The sequence below is a fragment of the Bombina bombina genome, chromosome 2 (assembly GCF_027579735.1).
Source record: "Bombina bombina isolate aBomBom1 chromosome 2, aBomBom1.pri, whole genome shotgun sequence".
Classification (NCBI taxonomy): Eukaryota; Metazoa; Chordata; class Amphibia; order Anura; family Bombinatoridae; genus Bombina; species Bombina bombina.
Window position 1 is genome coordinate 17,273,917 of NC_069500.1, and position 23,434 is coordinate 17,297,350.

General features: G+C 44.3%; 1 protein-coding gene across 1 annotated transcript in view; it reads right to left on the minus strand.

Moving 5' to 3' along the window:
- Nucleotides 1–23,434, minus strand: part of LOC128646845 (latent-transforming growth factor beta-binding protein 4-like) — a 377,095-nt gene that overhangs the window by 289,289 nt on the left and 64,372 nt on the right. Inside the window, exon 2 of the mRNA XM_053699646.1 lies at nucleotides 17,604–17,729. Within this exon, the coding sequence (XP_053555621.1) occupies nucleotides 17,604–17,712 (109 nt within the window). The 5' untranslated portion in view covers nucleotides 17,713–17,729. The remainder of the gene's footprint in view (nucleotides 1–17,603; nucleotides 17,730–23,434) is intronic.

Below are 23,434 nucleotides of genomic sequence, written 5' to 3' on the forward strand. Positions count from 1 at the left end.
CTCCAGCTTAGCCTACCTGCTTGTAGTTTCTGCTGATACTGAACTCTAGCTTAGCCTACCTGATTGTAGATTCTGCTGATACTGAGCTCCAGCTTAGCCCACCAGCTTGTAGTTTCTGTTAATACTGAGCTCCAGCTTAGCCCACCTGCTTGTAGTATCTGCTAATACTGAGCTCCAGCTTAGCCTACCTGCTTGTAGTTTCTGCTGATACTGAGCTCCAGCATAGCCTACCTGCTTGTAGTTTCTGCTGATACTGAGCTCCAGCTTAGCCTACCTGCTTGTAGTTTCTGCTGATACTGAGCTCCAGCTTAGCCTACCTGCTTGTAGTTTCTGCTGATACTGAGCTCCAGCTTAGCCTACCTGCTTGTAGTTTCTGCTGATACTGAGATACAGCTTAGCCTACCTCCTTGTAGTTTCTGCTGAAACTGAGCTAAAGCGTAGCCTACCTGCTTGTAGTTTCTGCTAATACTGAGTTCCAGCTTAGCCTACCTGCTTGTAGCTTCTGCTGATACTGAGCTCCAGCTTGGCCCACCAGCTTGTAGTTTATGTTAATACTGAGCTCCATCTTAGCCCACCAGCTTGTAGTTTCTGTTAATACTGAGCACCAGCTTAGCCTACCAGCTTATAGTTTCTGCTAATACTGAGCTCCAGCTTAGCCTACCTGCTTATAGTTCCTGCTGATACTGAGCTCCAGCTTAGCATACCTGCTTGTAGTTTCTGCTGATACTGAGCTCTAGCTTAGCCTACCTGATTGTAGTTTCTGCTGATACTGAGCTCCAGCTTAGCCTACCTGCTTGTAGTTTCTGCTGATACTGAACTCTAGCTTAGCCTACCTGATTGTAGATTCTGCTGATACTGAGCTCCAGCTTAGCCCACCAGCTTGTAGTTTCTGTTAATACTGAGCTCCAGCTTAGCCCACCTGCTTGTAGTTTCTGCTAATACTGAGCTCCAGCTTAGCCTACCTGCTTGTAGTTTCTGTTAATACTGAGCTCCAGCTTAGCCTACCTGCTTGTAGTTCCTGCTAATACTGAGCTCCAGCTTAGCCCACCAGCTTGTAGTTTCTGCTAATACTGAACTTCATCTTATCCCACTAGCTTGTAGTTTCTGCTGATACTGAGCTCCAGCTTAGCCTACCTGCTTGTATTTTCTGCTATAACTGATCTCCAGCTTAGCCCACCTGCTTGTAGTATCTTCTGATACTGAGCTCCAACTTAGACTACCTGCTTGTAGTTTCTGCTGAAACTGAGCTCCAGCATAGCCTACCTGCTTGTATTTTCTGCTAATACTGATCTCCAGCTTAGCCCACCTGCGTGTAGTATCTTCTGATACTGAGCTCCAGCTTAGCCTACCTGCTTGTAGTTTCTGCTGATACTGAGCTCCAGCATAGCCTACCTGCTTGTAGTTTCTGCTGATACTGAGCTCCAGCTTAGCCTCCCTGCTTGTAGTTTCTGCTGATACTGAGCTCCAGCTTTGCCTACCTGCTTGTAGTTTCTGCTGATACTGAGCTCCAGCTTAGCCTACCTGCTTGTAGTTTCTGCTGATACTGAGATACAGCTTAGCCTACCTCCTTGTAGTTTCTGCTGAAACTCAGCTAAAGCGTAGCCTACCTGCTTGTAGTTTCTGCTAATACTGAGTTCCAGCTTAGCCTACCAGCTTGTAGCTTCTGCTGATACTGAGCTCTAGCTTAGCCTACCTGCTTGTAGTTTTTGCTGATACTGAGCTCCAGCTTAGCCTACCTGCCTGTAGTTTCTGCTGATACTGAGCTCCAGCGTTGCCTACCTGTCTGTAGTTTCTGCTGATACTGAGCCCCAGCTTAGCCTACCTGCTTGTAGTTTCTGCTGATACTGAGCTCCAGCTTAGCCTACCTGCTTGTAGGATCTGCTGATACTGGGCTCTAGCTTAACCTACCTGCTTGTAGTTTCTCCTGACACTGAGCTCCAGCTTAGCCTACCTGCTTGTAGTTTCTGCTAATACTGAGCTCCAGCTTAGCCTATCTGCCTGTAGTTTCTACTGATAATGAGCTCCAGTTCAGCCTACCTGCTTGTAGTTTCTGCTGATACTGAGCTCCAGCTTGGCCCACCAGCTTGTAGTTTATGTTAATACTGAGTTCCATCTTAGCCCACCAGCTTGTAGTTTCTGTTAATACTGAGCTCCAGCTTAGCCTCCCTGCTTGTAGTTTCTGCTGATACTGAGCTCCAGCTTTGCCTACCTGCTTGTAGTTTCTGCTGATACTGAGCTCCAGCTTAGCCTACCTGCTTGTAGTTTCTGCTGATACTGAGATACAGCTTAGCCTACCTCCTTGTAGTTTCTGCTAAAACTCAGCTAAAGCGTAGCCTACCTGCTTGTAGTTTCTGCTAATACTGAGTTCCAGCTTAGCCTACCAGCTTGTAGCTTCTGCTGATACTGAGCTCTAGCTTAGCCTACCTGCTTGTAGTTTTTGCTGATACTGAGCTCCAGCTTAGCCTACCTGCTTGTAGTTTCTGCTGATACTGAGATACAGCTTAGCCTACCTCCTTGTAGTTTCTGCTGAAACTCAGCTAAAGCGTAGCCTACCTGCTTGTAGTTTCTGCTAATACTGAGCTCCAGCTTAGCCTCCCTGCTTGTAGTTTCTGCTGATACTGAGCTCCAGCTTTGCCTACCTGCTTGTAGTTTCTGCTGATACTGAGCTCCAGCTTAGCCTACCTGCTTGTAGTTTCTGCTGATACTGAGATACAGCTTAGCCTACCTCCTTGTAGTTTCTGCTAAAACTCAGCTAAAGCGTAGCCTACCTGCTTGTAGTTTCTGCTAATACTGAGTTCCAGCTTAGCCTACCTGCTTGTAGCTTCTGCTGATACTGAGCTCCAGCTTGGCCCACCAGCTTGTAGTTTATGTTAATACTGAGCTCCATCTTAGCCCACCAGCTTGTAGTTTCTGTTAATACTGAGCACCAGCTTAGCCTACCAGCTTATAGTTTCTGCTAATACTGAGCTCCAGCTTAGCCTACCTGCTTATAGTTCCTGCTGATACTGAGCTCCAGCTTAGCCTACCTGCTTGTAGTTTCTGCTGATACTGAGCTCTAGCTTAGCCTACCTGATTGTAGATTCTGCTGATACTGAGCTCCAGCTTAGCCTACCTGCTTGTAGTTTCTGCTGATACTGAACTCTAGCTTAGCCTACCTGATTGTAGATTCTGCTGATACTGAGCTCCAGCTTAGCCCACCAGCTTGTAGTTTCTGTTAATACTGAGCTCCAGCTTAGCCCACCTGCTTGTAGTATCTGCTAATACTGAGCTCCAGCTTAGCCTACCTGCTTGTAGTTTCTGTTAATACTGAGCTCCAGCTTAGCCTACCTGCTTGTAGTTCCTGCTAATACTGAGCTCCAGCTTAGCCCACCAGCTTGTAGTTTCTGATAATACTGAACTTCATCTTATCCCACTAGCTTGTAGTTTCTGCTGATACTGAGCTCCAGCTTAGCCTACCTGCTTGTATTTTCTGCTATAACTGATCTCCAGCTTAGCCCACCTGCTTGTAGTATCTTCTGATACTGAGCTCCAACTTAGACTACCTGCTTGTAGTTTCTGCTGAAACTGAGCTCCAGCATAGCCTACCTGCTTGTATTTTCTGCTAATACTGATCTCCAGCTTAGCCCACCTGCGTGTAGTATCTTCTGATACTGAGCTCCAGCTTAGCCTACCTGCTTGTAGTTTCTGCTGATACTGAGCTCCAGCATAGCCTACCTGCTTGTAGTTTCTGCTGATACTGAGCTCCAGCTTAGCCTCCCTGCTTGTAGTTTCTGCTGATACTGAGCTCCAGCTTTGCCTACCTGCTTGTAGTTTCTGCTGATACTGAGCTCCAGCTTAGCCTACCTGCTTGTAGTTTCTGCTGATACTGAGATACAGCTTAGCCTACCTCCTTGTAGTTTCTGCTGAAACTCAGCTAAAGCGTAGCCTACCTGCTTGTAGTTTCTGCTAATACTGAGTTCCAGCTTAGCCTACCAGCTTGTAGCTTCTGCTAATACTGATCTCCAGCTTAGCCCACCTGCGTGTAGTATCTTCTGATACTGAGCTCCAGCTTAGCCTACCTGCTTGTAGTTTCTGCTGATACTGAGCTCCAGCATAGCATACCTGCTTGTAGTTTCTGCTGATACTGAGCTCCAGCTTAGCCTCCCTGCTTGTAGTTTCTGCTGATACTGAGCTCCAGCTTAGCCTACCTGCTTGTAGTTTCTGCTGATACTGAGCTCCAGCTTAGCCTACCTGCTTGTAGTTTCTGCTGATACTGAGATACAGCTTAGCCTACCTCCTTGTAGTTTCTGCTGAAACTGAGCTAAAGCGTAGCCTGCCTGCTTGTAGTTTCTGCTAATACTGAGTTCAAGCTTAGCCTACCTGCTTGTAGCTTCTGCTGATACTGAGCTTCAGCTTGGCCCACCAGCTTGTAGTTTATTTTAATACTGAGCTCCATCTTAGCCCACCAGCTTGTAGTTTCTGTTAATACTGAGCACCAGCTTAGCCTACCAGCTTATAGTTTCTGTTTATACTGAGCTCCAGCTTAGCCTACCTGCTTATAGTTCCTGCTGATACTGAGCTCCAGCTTAGCCTACCTGCTTGTAGTTTCTGCTGATACTGAGCTCTAGCTTAGCCTACCTGATTGTAGATTCTGCTGATACTGAGCTCCAGCTTAGCCTACCTGCTTGTAGTTTCTGCTGATACTGAACTCTAGCTTAGCCTACCTGATTGTAGATTCTGCTGATACTTAGCTCCAGCTTAGCCCACCAGCTTGTAGTTTCTGATAATACTGAACTTCATCTTATCCCACTAGCTTGTAGTTTCTGCTGATACTGAGCTCCAGCTTAGCCTACCTGCTTGTATTTTCTGCTAAAACTGATCTCCAGCTTAGCCCACCTGCGTGTAGTATCTTCTGATACTGAGCTCCAACTTAGCCTACCTGCTTGTAGTTTCTGCTGAAACTGAGCTCCAGCATAGCCTACCTGCTTGTATTTTCTGCTAATACTGATCTCCAGCTTAGCCCACCTGCGTGTAGTATCTTCTGATACTGAGCTCCAGCTTAGCCTACCTGCTTGTAGTTTCTGCTGATACTGAGCTCCAGCATAGCCTACCTGCTTGTAGTTTCTGCTGATACTGAGCTCCAGCTTAGCCTCCCTGCATGTAGTTTCTGCTGATACTGAGCTCCAGCTTAGCCTACCTGCTTGTAGTTTCTGCTGAAACTCAGCTAAAGCGTAGCCTACCTGCTTGTAGTTTCTGCTAATACTGAGTTCCAGCTTAGCCTACCTGCTTGTAGCTTCTGCTGATACTGAGCTCCAGCTTAGCCTACCTGCTTGTTGTTTCTGTTAATACTGAGCTGCAGCTTAGCCTACCTGCGTTTAGTTTCTGTTAATACTGAGCTCTAGCTTAGCCTACCTGCTTTTAGTTTCTGCTGATATTGAGATCCAGCTTAGCCTACCTGCTTGTAGTTTCTGCTGATACTGAGCTCTAGCTTAGCCTACCTGCTTGTAGTTTCTGCTGATACTGAGCTCTAGCTTAGCCTACCTGCTTGTAGTTTTTGCTGATACTGAGCTCTAGCTTAGCCTACCTGCTTGTAGTTTTTGCTGATACTGAGCTCTAGCTTAGCCTACCTGCTTGTAGTTTCTGCTGATACTGAGCCCCATCTTAGCCTACCTGCCTGTAGTTTCTGCTGATACTGAGCTCCAGCGTTGCCTACCTGTCTGTAGTTTCTGCTGATACTGAGCCCCAGCTTAGCCTACCTGCTTGTAGTTTCTGCTAAAACTGATCTCCAGCTTAGCCCACCTGCGTGTAGTATCTTCTGATACTGAGCTCCAACTTAGCCTACCTGCTTGTAGTTTCTGCTGAAAATGAGCTCCAGCATAGCCTACCTGCTTGTATTTTCTGCTAATACTGATCTCCAGCTTAGCCCACCTGCGTGTAGTATCTTCTGATACTGAGCTCCAGCTTAGCCTACCTGCTTGTAGTTTCTGCTGATACTGAGCTCCAGCATAGCCTACCTGCTTGTAGTTTCTGCTGATACTGATCTCCAGCTTAGCCTCCCTGCTTGTAGTTTCTGCTGATACTGAGCTCCAGCTTAGCCTACCTGCTTGTAGTTTCTGCTGATACTGAGCTCCAGCTTAGCCTACCTGCTTGTAGTTTCTGCTGATACTGAGATACAGCTTAGCCTACCTCCTTGTAGTTTCTGCTGAAACTCAGCTAAAGCGTAGCCTACCTGCTTGTAGTTTCTGCTAATACTGAGTTCCAGCTTAGCCTACCTGCTTGTAGCTTCTGCTGATACTGAGCTCTAGCTTAGCCTACCTGCTTGTAGTTTTTGCTGATACTGAGCTCTAGCTTAGCCTACCTGCCTGTAGTTTCTGCTGATACTGAGCTCCAGTGTTGCCTACCTGTCTGTAGTTTCTGCTGATACTGAGCCCCAGCTTAGCCTACCTGCTTGTAGTTTCTGCTGATACTGAGCTCCAGCTTAGCCTACCTGCTTGTAGTTTCTCCTGACACTGAGCTCCATCTTAGCCCACCAGCTTGTAGTTTCTGTTAATACTGAGCACCAGCTTAGCCTACCAGCTTATAGTTTCTGTTTATACTGAGCTCCAGCTTAGCCTACCTGCTTATAGTTCCTGCTGATACTGAGCTCCAGCTTAGCCTACCTGCTTGTAGTTTCTGCTGATACTGAGCTCTAGCTTAGCCTACCTGATTGTAGATTCTGCTGATACTGAGCTCCAGCTTAGCCTACCTGCTTGTAGTTTCTGCTGATACTGAACTCTAGCTTAGCCTACCTGATTGTAGATTCTGCTGATACTTAGCTCCAGCTTAGCCCACCAGCTTGTAGTTTCTGATAATACTGAACTTCATCTTATCCCACTAGCTTGTAGTTTCTGCTGATACTGAGCTCCAGCTTAGCCTACCTGCTTGTATTTTCTGCTAAAACTGATCTCCAGCTTAGCCCACCTGCGTGTAGTATCTTCTGATACTGAGCTCCAACTTAGCCTACCTGCTTGTAGTTTCTGCTGAAACTGAGCTCCAGCATAGCCTACCTGCTTGTAGTTTCTGCTAATACTGAGCTCCAGCTTAGCCCACCTGCGTGTAGTATCTTCTGATACTGAGCTCCAGCTTAGCCTACCTGCTTGTAGTTTCTGCTGATACTGAGCTCCAGCATAGCCTACCTGCTTGTAGTTTCTGCTGATACTGAGCTCCAGCTTAGCCTCCCTGCATGTAGTTTCTGCTGATACTGAGCTCCAGCTTAGCCTACCTGCTTGTAGTTTCTGCTGATACTGAGCTCCAGCTTAGCCTACCTGCTTGTAGTTTCTGCTGATACTGAGATACAGCTTAGCCTACCTCCTTGTAGTTTCTGCTGAAACTCAGCTAAAGCGTAGCCTACCTGCTTGTAGTTTCTGCTAATACTGAGTTCCAGCTTAGCCTACCTGCTTGTAGCTTCTGCTGATACTGAGCTCCAGCTTAGCCTACCTGCTTGTTGTTTCTGTTAATACTGAGCTGCAGCTTAGCCTACCTGCGTTTAGTTTCTGTTAATACTGAGCTCTAGCTTAGCCTACCTGCTTTTAGTTTCTGCTGATATTGAGATCCAGCTTAGCCTACCTGCTTGTAGTTTCTGCTGATACTGAGCTCTAGCTTAGCCTACCTGCTTGTAGTTTCTGCTGATACTGAGCTCTAGCTTAGCCTACCTGCTTGTAGTTTTTGCTGATACTGAGCTCTAGCTTAGCCTACCTGCTTGTAGTTTTTGCTGATACTGAGCTCTAGCTTAGCCTACCTGCTTGTAGTTTCTGCTGATACTGAGCCCCATCTTAGCCTACCTGCCTGTAGTTTCTGCTGATACTGAGCTCCAGCGTTGCCTACCTGTCTGTAGTTTCTGCTGATACTGAGCCCCAGCTTAGCCTACCTGCTTGTAGTTTCTGCTAAAACTGATCTCCAGATTAGCCCACCTGCGTGTAGTATCTTCTGATACTGAGCTCCAACTTAGCCTACCTGCTTGTAGTTTCTGCTGAAAATGAACTCCAGCATAGCCTACCTGCTTGTATTTTCTGCTAATACTGATCTCCAGCTTAGCCCACCTGCGTGTAGTATCTTCTGATACTGAGCTCCAGCTTAGCCTACCTGCTTGTAGTTTCTGCTGATACTGAGCTCCAGCATAGCCTACCTGCTTGTAGTTTCTGCTGATACTGATCTCCAGCTTAGCCTCCCTGCTTGTAGTTTCTGCTGATACTGAGCTCCAGCTTAGCCTACCTGCTTGTAGTTTCTGCTGATACTGAGCTCCAGCTTAGCCTACCTGCTTGTAGTTTCTGCTGATACTGAGATACAGCTTAGCCTACCTCCTTGTAGTTTCTGCTGAAACTCAGCTAAAGCGTAGCCTACCTGCTTGTAGTTTCTGCTAATACTGAGTTCCAGCTTAGCCTACCTGCTTGTAGCTTCTGCTGATACTGAGCTCTAGCTTAGCCTACCTGCTTGTAGTTTTTGCTGATACTGAGCTCTAGCTTAGCCTACCTGCCTGTAGTTTCTGCTGATACTGAGCTCCAGTGTTGCCTACCTGTCTGTAGTTTCTGCTGATACTGAGCCCCAGCTTAGCCTACCTGCTTGTAGTTTCTGCTGATACTGAGCTCCAGCTTAGTCTACCTGCTTGTAGGATCTGCTGATACTGGGCTCTAGCTTAACCTACCTGCTTGTAGTTTCTCCTGACACTGAGCTCCAGCTTAGCCTACCTGCTTGTAGTTTCTGCTAATACTGAGCTCCAGCTTAGCCTATCTGCCTGTAGTTTCTACTGATAATGAGCTCCAGTTCAGCCTACCTGCTTGTAGTTTCTGCTGATACTGAGCTCCAGCTTGGCCCACCAGCTTGTAGTTTATGTTAATACTGAGCTCCATCTTAGCCCACCAGCTTGTAGTTTCTGTTAATACTGAGCACCAGCTTAGCCTACCAGCTTATAGTTTGTAGCTTGTAGGCTAAGCTGGAGCTCAGTATTAGCAGAAACTACAAGCAGGTAGGCTAAGCTGGAGCTCAGTATCAGCAGAAACTAAAAACAGGTAGGCTAAGCTAGAGCTCAGTATTAGCAGAAACTCTCTATCCATCCTGTGCCTACTAGTGTCAGTTCAGTTTCCACCTTTTTTTGAAAAAGGTAGGCTAAACTGGAGTTTAGTATTAGCAAAAAGCAAGAAGGTAGAGTAACTTGGAGATTGGTTTCAGCATTAACTAAAATCTGGTAGGTGAATTTGGAGCTTAGCCTACCTGCTTGTAGTTTCTGCTGATACTGAGCTCCAGCTTAGCCTACCTGCTTGTAGTTTCTGCTGATACTGAGTTCCAGCTTAGCCTACCTGCTTGTAGTTTCTGCAAATACTGAGCTCCAGCTTAGCCTACCTGCTTGTAGTTTCAGCTAATATTGAGTTATAGCTTAGCCTACCTGTTTTTAGTTTCTGCTGATACTAAGCTCCAGCTTAGCCTACCTGCTTGTAGTTTCTGCTGATACTGAGCTCCAGCTTAGCCTACCTGCTTGTAGTTTCTGCTGATACTGAGCTCCAGCTTAGCCTACCTGCTTGTAGTTTCTGCTGATACTGAGCTCCAGCTTAGCCTACCTGCTTGTAGTTTCTGCTGATACTGAGCTCCAGCTTAGCCTACCTGCTTGTAGTTTCTGCTGATACTTAGCTCCAGCTTAGCCTACCTGCTTGTAGTTTATGCTGATACTGAGCTCTAGCTTAGCCTATCTGCTTGTAGTTTCTGCTAATACTGAGCTCCACCTTAGCCCACCTGCTTGTAGTTTCTGCTGATACTGAGCTTCAGCTTAGTCTACCTGCTTGTAGTTTCTGCTAATACTGAGCTCCACCTTAGCCCACCTGCTTGTAGTTTCTGCTAATACTGAGCTCCACCTTAGCCCACCTGCTTGTAGTTTATGCTAATACTGAGCTCCACCTTAGTCTACCTGCTTGTAGTTTCTGTTGATACAGAGCTCCATCTTAGCCTACCTGCTTGTAGTTTCTGCTAATACTGAGCTCTAGCTTAGCCTACCTGTTTTTAGTTTCTGCTGATACTGAGCTCCAGCTTAGCCTACCTGTTTTTAGTTTCTGCTGATACTGAGCTCCACCTTAGTCTACCTGCTTGTAGTTTCTGCTAATACTGAGCTCCAGCTTAGCCTACCTGCATGTAGTTTCTGCTGATACTGAGCTCTAGTTTAGCCTACCTGCTTGTAGTTTCTGCTGATATTGAGCTACAGCTTAGCCTACCTGCTTGTAGTTTCTGCTGATACTGAGCTCTAGCTTAGCCTACCTGATTGTAGTTTCTGCTAATACTGAGCTCGAGCTTAGCCTACCTGCTTGTAGTTTCTGCTAATACTGAGCTCGAGCTTAGCCTACCTGCTTGTAGTTTCTGCTAATACTGAGCTCGAGCTTAGCCTACCTGCTTGTAGTTTCTGCTAATACTGAGCTCGAGCTTAGCCTACCTGCTTGTAGTTTCTGCTAATACTGAGCTCGAGCTTAGCCTACCTGCTTGTAGTTTCTGCTAATACTGAGCTCGAGCTTAGCCTACCTGCTTGTAGTTTCTGCTGATACTGAGCTCCATCTTAGCCTGCCTGTTTTTAGTTTCTGCTGATACTGAACTCGAGCTTAGCCTACCTGCTTGTAGTTTCTGCTGATACTGAGCTCGAGCTTAGCCTACCTGCTTGTAGTTTCTGCTGATACTGAGCTCGAGCTTAGCCTACCTGCTTGTAGTTTCTGCTAATACTGAGCTCTAGCTTAGCCTACCTGTTTTTAGTTTCTGCTGATACTGAGCTCCAGCTTAGCCTACCTTCTTGTAGTTTCTGCTAATACTGAGCTCGAGCTTAGCCTACCTGCTTGTAGTTTCTGCTGATACTGAGCTCCACCTTAGTCTACCTGCTTGTAGTTTCTGTTGATACAGAGCTCCAGCTTAGCCTACCTGCTTGTAGTTTCTGCTAATACTGAGCTCCACCTTAGCCCACCTGCTTGTAGTTTATGCTAATACTGAGCTCCACCTTAGTCTACCTGCTTGTAGTTTCTGTTGATACAGAGCTCCAGCTTAGCCTACCTGCTTGTAGTTTCTGCTGATACTGAGCTCCAGCTTAGCCTACCTGCTTGTAGTTTCTGCTGATACTTAGCTCCAGCTTAGCCTACCTGCTTGTAGTTTATGCTGATACTGAGCTTCAGCTTAGCCTATCTGCTTGTAGTTTCTGCTAATACTGAGCTCCACCTTAGCCCACCTGCTTGTAGTTTCTGCTGATACTGAGCTTCAGCTTAGTCTACCTGCTTGTAGTTTCTGCTAATACTGAGCTCCACCTTAGCCCACCTGCTTGTAGTTTCTGCTAATACTGAGCTCCACCTTAGCCCACCTGCTTGTAGTTTATGCTAATACTGAGCTCCACCTTAGTCTACCTGCTTGTAGTTTCTGTTGATACAGAGCTCCATCTTAGCCTACCTGTTTGTAGTTTCTGCTAATACTGAGCTCTAGCTTAGCCTACCTGTTTTTAGTTTCTGCTGATACTGAGCTCCAGCTTAGCCTACCTGTTTTTAGTTTCTGCTGATACTGAGCTTAGGTGGGCTAAGGTGGAGCTCAGTATTAGCAGAAACTACAAGCAGGTGGGCTAAGGTGGAGCTCAGTATTAGCAGAAAGTCAGAAACTACAAGCAGGTAGGCTAAGCTGGAGCTCAGTATTAGCAGAAACTACAAGCAGGTAGGCTAAGCTGGAGCTCAGTATCAGCAGAAATTACAAGCAGGTAGGCTAAGCTAGAGCTCAGTATCAGTGGAAACTACAAGCAGATAGGCTAAGCTGAAGCTCAGTATCAGCATAAACTACAAGCAGGTAGGCTAAGCTGGAGCTCAGTATCAGCAGAAACTACAAGCAGGTAGGCTAAGCTGGAGTCCAGTATCAGCAGAAACTACAAGCAGGTAGGCTAAGCTAGAGCTCAGTATCAGCAGAAACTACAAGCAGGTAGGCTAAGCTGGAGCTCAGTATCAGCAGAAACTACAAGCAGGTAGGCTAAGCTAGAGCTCAGTATCAGCAGAAACTACAAGCAGGTAGGCTAAGCTAGAGCTCAGTATCAGCAGAAACTACAAGCAGGTAGGCTAAGCTAGAGCTCAGTATCAGTGGAAACTACAAGCAGATAGGCTAAGCTGAAGCTCAGTATCAGCATAAACTACAAGCAGGTAGGCTAAGCTGGAGCTCAGTATCAGCAGAAACTACAAGCAGGTAGGCTAAGCTGGAGTCCAGTATCAGCAGAAACTACAAGCAGGTAGGCTAAGCTAGAGCTCAGTATTAGCAGAAAGTCAGAAACTACAAGCAGGTAGGCTAAGCTAGAGCTCAGTATTAGCAGAAACTACAAGCAGGTAGACTAAGCTGGAGCTCAGTATCAGCAGAAATTACAAGCAGGTAGGCTAAGCTAGAGCTCAGTATCAGTGGAAACTACAAGCAGATAGGCTAAGCTGAAGCTCAGTATCAGCATAAACTACAAGCAGGTAGGCTAAGCTGGAGCTCAGTATCAGCAGAAACTACAAGCAGGTAGGCTAAGCTGGAGCCCAGTATCAGCAGAAACTACAAGCAGGTAGGCTAAGCTAGAGCTCAGTATCAGCAGAAACTACAAGCAGGTAGGCTAAGCTGGAGCTCAGTATCAGCAGAAACTACAAGCAGGTAGGCTAAGCTAGAGCTCAGTATCAGCAGAAACTACAAGCAGGTAGGCTAAGCTTAGCCTACCTGCTTGTAGTTTCTGCTGATACTGAGCTCCAGCTTAGCCTACCTGCTTGTAGTTTCTGCTGATACTGAGTTCCAGCTTAGCCTACCTGCTTGTAGTTTCTGCAAATACTGAGCTCCAGCTTAGCCTACCTGCTTGTAGTTTCAGCTAATACTGAGTTATAGCTTAGCCTACCTGTTTTTAGTTTCTGCTGATACTAAGCTCCAGCTTAGCCTACCTGCTTGTAGTTTCTGCTGATACTGAGCTCCAGCTTAGCCTACCTGCTTGTAGTTTCTGCTGATACTGAGCTCCAGCTTAGCCTACCTGCTTGTAGTTTCTGCTGATACTGAGCTCCAGCTTAGCCTACCTGCTTGTAGTTTCTGCTGATACTGAGCTCTAGCTTAGCCTACCTGCTTGTAGTTTCTGCTGATACTGAGCTCCAGCTTAGCCTACCTGCTTGTAGTTTCTGCTGATACTGAGCTCCAGCTTAGCCTTCCTGCTTGTAGTTTCTGCTGATACTGAGCTCTAGCTTAGCCTACCTGCTTGTAGTTTCTGCTGATACTGAGCTCAGCTTAGCCTACCTGCTTGCTCTAGCGTAGCTACTGCTTTGTAATTTCAGCTAATACTGAGTTCTAGCTTTAGCCTACCTGTTTTTAGTTTCTGCTGATAATGAGCTCTAGCTTAGCCTACCTGCTTGTAGTTTCTGCTAATTACTGAGCTCTAGCTTAGCCTACCTGTTTTAGTTTCTGCTGATATTAGCTCCAGCTTAGCCTACCTTCTTGTAGTTCTGCTGATACTGAGCTCTAGCTTAGCCTATTGCTTGTAGTTTCTGCTGATTACTGAGCTCCAGCTTAGCCTACCTGCTTGTAGTTTCATGTGATTCTGAGCTCCAGCTTAAGCCTACCTGGTGTAGTTTTGCTGATACTGGCTCCAGCTTAGTTTACCTGCTTGTAGGCTAAGCTGGAGCTCAGTATTAGCCGAAACTACAAGCAGGTGGGCTAAGCTGGAGCTCAGTATCAGCAGAAACTAAAAACAGGTAGGCTAAGTAGAAAGCTCAGTATTAGCAGAAACTCTCTATCCATTCCTGTGCATATCTAGTGTCAGTTCAGTTTCCACCTTTTTTGAAAAAGGTAGGCTTAACTGGAGTTTAGTATTAGCAAAAGCTAAGAAGGTTAGACTAACTTGGAGATTGGTTTCAGCATTAAATAAAATATGGTAGGTGAATTTGGAGCTTATTATCGGTAGTAACTACAAGAAGGTAGGGTAAACTGGAGCTCAGTATCAGCAGAAACTACAAGCAGGTAGGCTAAATGGAGCTCAGTATCAGCAGAAACTACAAGCAGATAGGCTTAAGCTAGAGCTCAGTATCAGCAGAAACTACAAGCAGATAGGGCTAAGCTAGAGCTCAGTATTAGCAGAAAGTCAAGAAAACTACAAGCAGGTAGGCGTAAGCTAGAGCTCAGTATTAGCAGAAAACTCCAAGCAGGTAGACCCTAAGCTGGGCTCAGTATCAGCAGAAATTACAAGCAAGGTAGGCTAAGCTAGAGCTCAGTTTCAGTGGAAACTACAAGCAGATAGGGCGTAGTGAAGTCAGGATCAGCATAAAACTACAAGCGGTAGGCTAAGCGTTGGAGCTCAGTATCAGCAGAAAACTACTAGGAGGATAGGTAAGCTGGAGCCCAGTATCAGCAGAAACTACAAGCAGGTAGGCTAAGCTAGAGCTCGTATCAAGCAGAAACTACAAGCAGGTAGGCTAGCTGGAGCTCAGTATCAGCAGAATACAAGTCAGGTGGTCTAAGCTGGAGCTCAGTTCAGCAGAAACTTCAAGCAGGTAGGCTAAGCTTAGCATACCTGCTTGTAGTTTCTGCTGATACTGAGCTCAGCTTACCCTACCTGCTTGTTGTTCTGCTGATACTGAGGTTCAGTGTAGCTACCTGCTTGTAGTTTCTGCAAAAATACTGAGCTCCAGCTTAGCCTACCAGCTTGTAGTTTCAGCAATACTGAGTTATAGCTTAGCCTACCTGTTTTAGTTTCTGCTTGATACTAAGCTCCAGCTTAGCCTACCTGCTTGTAGTTTCTGCTGATACTGAGCTCCAGCTTAGCCTACCTGCTTGTAGTTTCTGCTGATACTGAGCTCCAGCTTAGCCTACCTGCTTGTAGTTTCTGCTGATACTGAGCTCCAGCTTAGCCTACCTGCTTGTAGTTTCTGCTGATACTGAGCTCTAGCTTAGCCTACCTGCTTGTAGTTTCTGCTGATACTGAGCTCCCGCTTAGCCTACCTGCTTGTAGTTTCTGCTGATACTGAGCTCCAGCTTAGCCTACCTGCTTGTAGTTTCTGCTGATACTGAGCTCTAGCTTAGCCTACCTGCTTGTAGTTTCTGCTGATACTGAGCTCCAGCTTAGCCTACCTGCTTGTAGTTTCTGCTGATACTGAGTTCCAGCTTAGCCTACCTGCCTGTAGTTTCTGCAAATACTGAGCTCTAGCGTAGCCTACCTGCTTGTAATTTCAGCTAATACTGAGTTCTAGCTTAGCCTACCTGTTTTTAGTTTCTGCTGATACTGAGCTCTAGCTTAGCCTACCTGCTTGTAGTTTCTGCTAATACTGAGCTCTAGCTTAGCCTACCTGTTTTTAGTTTCTGCTGATACTAAGCTCCAGCTTAGCCTACCTTCTTGTAGTTTCTGCTGATACTGAGCTCTAGCTTAGCCTACCTGCTTGTAGTTTCTGCTGATACTGAGCTCCAGCTTAGCCTACCTGCTTGTAGTTTCTGCTGATACTGAGCTCCAGCTTAGCCTACCTGCGTGTAGTTTCTGCTGATACTGAGCTCCAGCTTAGTTTACCTGCTTGTAGGCTAAGCTGGAGCTCAGTATTAGCAGAAACTACAAGCAGGTAGGCTAAGCTGGAGCTCAGTATCAGCAGAAACTAAAAACAGGTAGGCTAAGCTAGAGCTCAGTATTAGCAGAAACTCTCTATCCATCCTGTGCCTACTAGTGTCAGTTCAGTTTCCACCTTTTTTTGAAAAAGGTAGGCTAAACTGGAGTTTAGTATTAGCAAAAAGCAAGAAGGTAGACTAACTTGGAGATTGGTTTCAGCATTAACTAAAATCTGGTAGGTGAATTTGGAGCTTATTATCAGTAGAAACTACAAGCAGGTAGGGTAAACTGGAGCTCAGTATCAGCAGAAACTACAAGCAGGTAGGCTAAACTGGAGCTCAGTATCAGCAGAAACTACAAGCAGATAGGCTAAGCTAGAGCTCAGTATCAGCAGAAACTACAAGCAGATAGGCTAAGCTAGAGCTCAGTATTAGCAGAAAGTCAGAAACTACAAGCAGGTAGGCTAAGCTAGAGCTCAGTATTAGCAGAAACTACAAGCAGGTAGACTAAGCTGGAGCTCAGTATCAGCAGAAATTACAAGCAGGTAGGCTAAGCAAGAGCTCAGTATCAGTGGAAACTACAAGCAGATAGGCTAAGCTGAAGCTCAGTATCAGCATAAACTACAAGCAGGTAGGCTAAGCTGGAGCTCAGTATCAGCAGAAACTACAAGCAGGTAGGCTAAGCTGGAGCCCAGTATCAGCAGAAACTACAAGCAGGTAGGCTAAGCTAGAGCTCAGTATCAGCAGAAACTACAAGCAGGTAGGCTAAGCTGGAGCTCAGTATCAGCAGAAACTACAAGCAGGTAGGCTAAGCTAGAGCTCAGTATCAGCAGAAACTACAAGCAGGTAGGCTAAGCTTAGCCTACCTGCTTGTAGTTTCTGCTGATACTGAGCTCCAGCTTAGCCTACCTGCTTGTAGTTTCTGCTGATACTGAGTTCCAGCTTAGCCTACCTGCTTGTAGTTTCTGCAAATACTGAGCTCCAGCTTAGCCTACCTGCTTGTAGTTTCAGCTAATATTGAGTTATAGCTTAGCCTACCTGTTTTTAGTTTCTGCTGATACTAAGCTCCAGCTTAGCCTACCTGCTTGTAGTTTCTGCTGATACTGAGCTCCAGCTTAGCCTACCTGCTTGTAGTTTCTGCTGATACTGAGCTCCAGCTTAGCCTACCTGCTTGTAGTTTCTGCTGATACTGAGCTCCAGCTTAGCCTACCTGCTTGTAGTTTCTGCTGATACTGAGCTCTAGCTTAGCCTACCTGCTTGTAGTTTCTGCTGATACTGAGCTCCCGCTTAGCCTACCTGCTTGTAGTTTCTGCTGATACTGAGCTCCAGCTTAGCCTACCTGCTTGTAGTTTCTGCTGATACTGAGCTCTAGCTTAGCCTACCTGCTTGTAGTTTCTGCTGATACTGAGCTCCAGCTTAGCCTACCTGCTTGTAGTTTCTGCTGATACTGAGCTCCAGCTTAGCCTACCTGCTTGTAGTTTATGCTGATACTGAGCTTCAGCTTAGCCTATTCACCTACCAGATTTTAGTTAATGCTGAAACCAATCTCCAAGTTAGTCTACCTTCTTGCTTTTTGCTAATACTAAACTCCAGTTTAGCCTACCTTTTTCAAAAAAAGGTGGAAACTGAACTGACACTAGTAGGCACAGGAGGGATAGAGATCCTGCCCTTTCTCCGTGTGGTGAAGATTACTATTATGAGCTCTCTTAATGCAAATGTATTTAAAATATTAACAAGCTTTAATTGCAGTTTATACATCAACTCATTATGTGCATACGTTTTCTATTATTATGATTATTCAAATTAAATGCTACTTTTTATCATGTTTGTAAAAATATAACACATATAAAACTTGTAATATGTATATTGTAAAATGTTTTATATTAACAAAAACTATTATGCACTATATATATATATATATATATATATATATATATATAGTATTGTGGTTTATAATTTGATTCCACGTGACAAAGTGAATTAAGAATTAAAATGTAAAATAATCATTAGTAAATAAAAAAATTCCCACTTAATATAATATTTTTAATTTGATCAACAGGTCTTACCAACACAGGTTGTTCCCTCACTGCCAGTTCTGTACCCGAAGTAACAGGAGCATGTGAATGAGCCATCTGTATTCTCACAATCTCCATTCTGACACCGGCCTGGCCTCATTTGACATTCATCTATATCTGTATGAACAGAACTGTATGTTAGACCTTACATTATTCATGATATAAACTAGTATGTATGATTACATGATAAATGTATTTCTTTCATAAAGGTGAGTGTCACATTTAAGATTCCTCTCCATCCACTATAAAGAGACAAAAACATATCCGGTCTCCTGTGACATCACTAATATGTGACTCCGACCTGCCAATTGCGGCTGGATTTGTTCCTTGTGATACAGAGCACTCTGTAATGTTAGGTTAGCTGAACCATAAGTTACCGTCTACGTGTTTCGGCTGCTGCCTTTGTCAAGATGCCTTCACCATGTTTCTTCCTCCTTATATAGCACTGCACACTTAACCCTTTTCAGTCTGGAATCTTCATCAATACATTGAATTACATACCATTGCACTTTTAACTATCTAGGGTGGCTTGTTAACTTAATTCCCTATGACTATCGACTTAATATGGGCAATGGAATAGAAGCATTTTATCAGTAGCTCTCATCCTATTGGCTGATTTGAATTTGAAGAATCAAATCAGCCAATAGAAACACAAGGAATGCCATATTTAATTGCGTACCTTGAATTCACTATTTAGTGTACGGCGGCGATCGTACAAAGAGGATCCTCCACACTCCATGGCTTCACGGTCGCCGGTCTTCATTTCCATGGTCGCCAGTCTTTAGTTCCGTGGTCCTTGATGAAGATAGAAGAGGTTGCTGCTTGGAAGAAGACTTCACCGCTTGACTTCAGGAAACCGTGAGTACCTATCTGGTGGTTAGAGTAAGGCTTTTTTTTTTTTTTTTAAGATTAGGGATTTGTGCACTGGAAAAGAGCTGAATGCACTTTTAAGGGCAGAAAAAAAGCTGAATGCCCTTTAAAGGGCAATGCCCATACAAATGTCCCTTTAGGGGCAATGGGTAGTTTAGGATTTTATAGTGTTATTTTTTTTTTTTTTTTGGGGGTATGGTGGGTGGAGGGTTTTACTGTTAGGGGGAACTTAGTTTTTTTTAAAGGTAAAAGAGCTGTTTAACTTAGGGCAATACCCAACAAAGGGCCCTTTTAAGAGCTTTTGGTAGTTTAGTATTAGATTAGGGATTAGGTTTAATTTTTTTGATAATTTTATTTATTATTTTATGTAATGTTAGACTTTTTTTATTTTCTGCAATTTTAGATTAATTTAAACAAACACCTAGATTAGGAGTTTGGCGCTATGAGTCAAATAGCAGCATTATGGCCCATAATGCTTAATTTTCCCTAACGCTACTATTATGAGTCTTGTCGGTGTAGGTGGATCGCAAGCCTTTTAGCCTGTAACGCAACGTCAGTACCGTACTTTTAAAAATTAAGTTTTTCAATGGGACTTCCATAGCACCGGTATTACGAGTTTTCATGGGAGGCCAAAAACCGAGTGGTACACCCTATACCATCAAGATCCGTACCGCCATCTAAAAGTCAGTAGTTATGAGTTTTACATTACAAAGCTGCAACATAAAACTCATAACTAAATTGTTAAAAAGTACACTAATATCCATAAACTACCTATTAACCCCTAAACCGAAGCCCTCCCGCACGCAAACACTATAATAAATTTATTAACCCCTATTTTGCCACGCCAGACGTCACCAACACTATTAAAATGTATTAACCCCTATTGTTCCGCTCCCTGGCATTGTCGCCACTATAATAAACCTATAAACCGCTGCCCTCCCGCATCGCAAACACTAAATATTATTAACCCCTAATCTGCCGTCCCCCCACACCGCCACTGTAATAAACCTAATAACCCCCTAAACCGCAAGCTCCCCACAATTAAATATACTAACATAAACCTATAAACCCTTAAACCAAAAGCCCACAACAGCAAAATATACTAAAATAAACCAATTAACACATAAACCAAATGTCCCCACAACGAAATATACTAAAATAAACTAATAACCCCTAAACCTAATGACCTCCTAACTTTATATTAAAATTACAATTTCCCTATCTTAAAATAAATTAAAACTTAGCTGTCAAATTAAATAAATTAATTTTAAACTAAGATAATGATTTAACTACAATTAAACTAACTACCAATTAAATTAAACTAAAATACACATTAAAAAATCCTAACACTACTCTAAAAATTACAAAAAGTATCTAATTACAAAAAATAAAAATAACTAAATTACAAAAAAATCAAACACTAAATTACATAAAATAACAAACAAATGATCAAAAATAAAAAATAATTACACCTAATCTAATAGCCCTATCAAAATAAAAAAGTCCCCCAAAATAAAAAAAAACCCTAGCCTACAATAAACTGCCAATAGCCCTTAAAAGGGCATTTTGGACCGCCAAATAGAACGTCCACGAAGGCCTAACAGCAGTAGCCGCCTAGATGAATGACAACCGGTTCAAACTGAACACAGACAAAACCGAAGTCCTTCTCCTCTGACCCAATAAATCTGCATTGGATGACTCCTGGTGTCACCCTCCAACCCCAGCCGACCATGCACGAAATCTAGGCTTCATGCTGGACTCTTCACTCTCTATGGACCGACAAATCAATGCCATCACCTCAACATGCTTCCACATTCTCCACCTGCTATGGAAATCTTTAAGTGGATCTCTGCCGAAACCAAGAAAACAGTCACCCATGCCCTCGTCAGCAGCCGGTTGGTCTACGGCAACGCACTCTCTACGCCGGCTCCACCATCAAACTCCAAAAGAGACTCCAACATATCCAGAACGCCTCAGTCAGACTCATCCTCGATATCCCGCGTCAATGCCACATAACTGAACACCTAAGGAACCTTCACTGGCTCCCATCAACAAGAGAATCACCTTCAAGCTCCTTACTCACGCGTTCAAGGCCCTACACAACATCGGAACCGAATACATCAACCACTGTGTAAATTTCTACACCCCTGCCAGACAACTCTGATCGACCGACCCAGCACTCGCAGTCATCCCCCGCATCAGCAAAGCCACAGCTGGCAGAAGAGCCTTCTCCCACATGGCAGCAAAGACATGGAACACCCTCCAGCTGCACCTCAGACAATCCACCTCCCTTATAAGGTTTAGAAAGGACCTCAAAATCTGGCTCTTCGACTGTACGCTCCATCCCCCCCCTCCTATCCTCTTCCCTTAGTGCCTTGAGACCCTCACGGGTGATTAGTTCATACTCTATAAGTACCCAATAGATAGACAGATTTGTGGGGCATTGCCCCAAAGATACCAGCTCTTTTACCTGTAAAAAAAAATACAAACACCCCCCAACAATAAAAACCACCACCACCCAACCAACCCCCCCAAATAAAATAACTATCTAAACAAACCTAAGCTAACCATTGCCCTGAAAAGGGCATTTGTATGGGCATTGCCCTTAAAGGGCATTTCGCTCTTTTGCCTTGCCTGAAAAGGGCATTCAGCTCTTTTATGAAAAGCCCAAACCCTAAGCTAAAATCAAAACTCACGAAAAAAAAACATAAAAAAACCTAACACTAACCCCCGATGATCCACTTACTGTTGTTGAAGTCCCGCTTGAAGGATTCATCCAGCCAGCGAAGTCCTCATCCATGCGGCAAGAATTTTTCATCCAGGTGGCCTCTTCTATTTTCATCCATCCGGCAAAGTCCTCATCCAGACAGCAAGAAGTTTTCATCCAAGCAGCCTCTTCTATCTTCATCCATCCGGCGTGGAGCTGGTCCATCCTGAAGACATCCGGCTCAGAGCATCCTCTTCATATGGTCGCCGCCATAAACTGAAGCTTCAATACAAGTGACGCAATCAAAGATGGCGTCCCTTGCATTCCTATTGGTGGAAAGATTTCAATCAGCCAATAGGAATTAGAGCTGTTAAAATCCTATTGGCTGTTCCAATCAGCCAATTGGATTGAGCTCTCATTATATTGGCTGATTGGAACAGCCAATAGTATGAGAGCCCAATCCTATTGGCTGATTGGAACAGCCAATAGGATTTTAGCAGTTCTAATTCCTATTGGCTGATTGAAACCTTTCATCCAATAGGAATGCAAGGGATGCCATCTTTAATTGTGTCACTTGCATTGAAGCTTTAGTTTACGGGGGCTACCGTATGAAAAGGATGTTCTGTGCCGGATGTCTTCAGGATGGACCCGTGCCGGATGGATGAAGATAGAAGAGGCTGCTTGGATGAAGACTTCTTGCCGCCTGGATGAGGACTTCGCCGGATGAAGATAGAAGAGGCAGCCTGGATGAAGACTACTTGCTGCATGGATGAGGACTTCACCGGATGGATGAATCCTTCAAGTGGGACTTCAACAACAGTAAGTGGATCATCGGGGGATAGTGTTAGGTTTTTTTAAGGTTTTTTGGGTGGGTTTTTTTTTTTTAGCTTAGGGTTTGGGAATTTCATAAAAGAGCTGAATGCCCTTTTCAGGGTAAGGCAAAAGAGCTAAATGCCCTTTTAAGGGCAATAGCCATACAAATACCCCTTTAGGGGCAATGGGTAGTTTAGGATTTTTTAGTGTTAGGTTTTTTTTTATTTTTGGTGGTTTGGTGGGTGGGGGTTTTTACTGTATTAGGTTTAATTTTTTAATTTTTGATACACTTATACATGCAGAGACACACACACACACTACATAGCATAAACTTATATAGGCAGACACACACTACACAGCATAAACTTATACATGCAGATACACAGACACTACATAGTAAACACTTATACATGCAGATACACACAAACACACACACACACACACTACATAGCATAAACTTATATAGGCAGATGCACACACACTACACAGCATAAACGTATACATGCAGATACACAGACACTACATAATATACACTTATACATGAAGATACACACACACACACACACACTACATAGCATACACTTATACATGCACATGCACACTTATACATACAGATACACACAAACACACTACATAGCTTACATTTATACATGCAGATATACACACACACACACACACACTACATAGCATACATGTATACATGCAGATACACACACACACTTCTACATACAGATACACACACACACTACATAGCTTACACTTGTACATACAGATACACACACACACACACACTACATAGCATACACTTATACATGCAGATACACACACACTTATAGATACAGATAGACACACACACTATATCATATATGGGTATTTGTAATTCATTGTATGGGGTCCTGGGGTTGGCAAGCACATTAGCTGGCAGTCTGGGGCTGCCACTGTTCATTGCCCTGGTGTTAGCACTGCTCATCGTATAAAACTGAAGACATGCTAGTATTATCACCAGGGGTTAGACATCATCACTACCAGAGGTTAGAGGTCACCATTACCTGAGGTCAGCGGGTATACTGCCTTCTTACTCCTGCTTAACCCACACACCATTCCTTTTCCACAGGGAATCTAACAGGTATCAAATCCTGGGAGAGAAAAGCCAGCTGCTTCTGAGTTTAAGCCTAATAGAATTTAAAACAGCAGGACAGACCCCTAAAATTGTGACTGTCCCATGAAAATTGGGACAGTTGGGGGGTATGCCCTAGTCTTCAGATGGTCACTCATGGACTTAGGTGATCATACGTTCAGTGGAGGCTCCTCCATTTGAGCACTGCTGCACGTGAACACCCAAAGAAAAAGGGAAAAAAAGAAAGAAAATATTTTTTTGGCTGAATAAATATAATTTCTCCTATTGGAAAAATTATATTTATTCAGCCAAAAA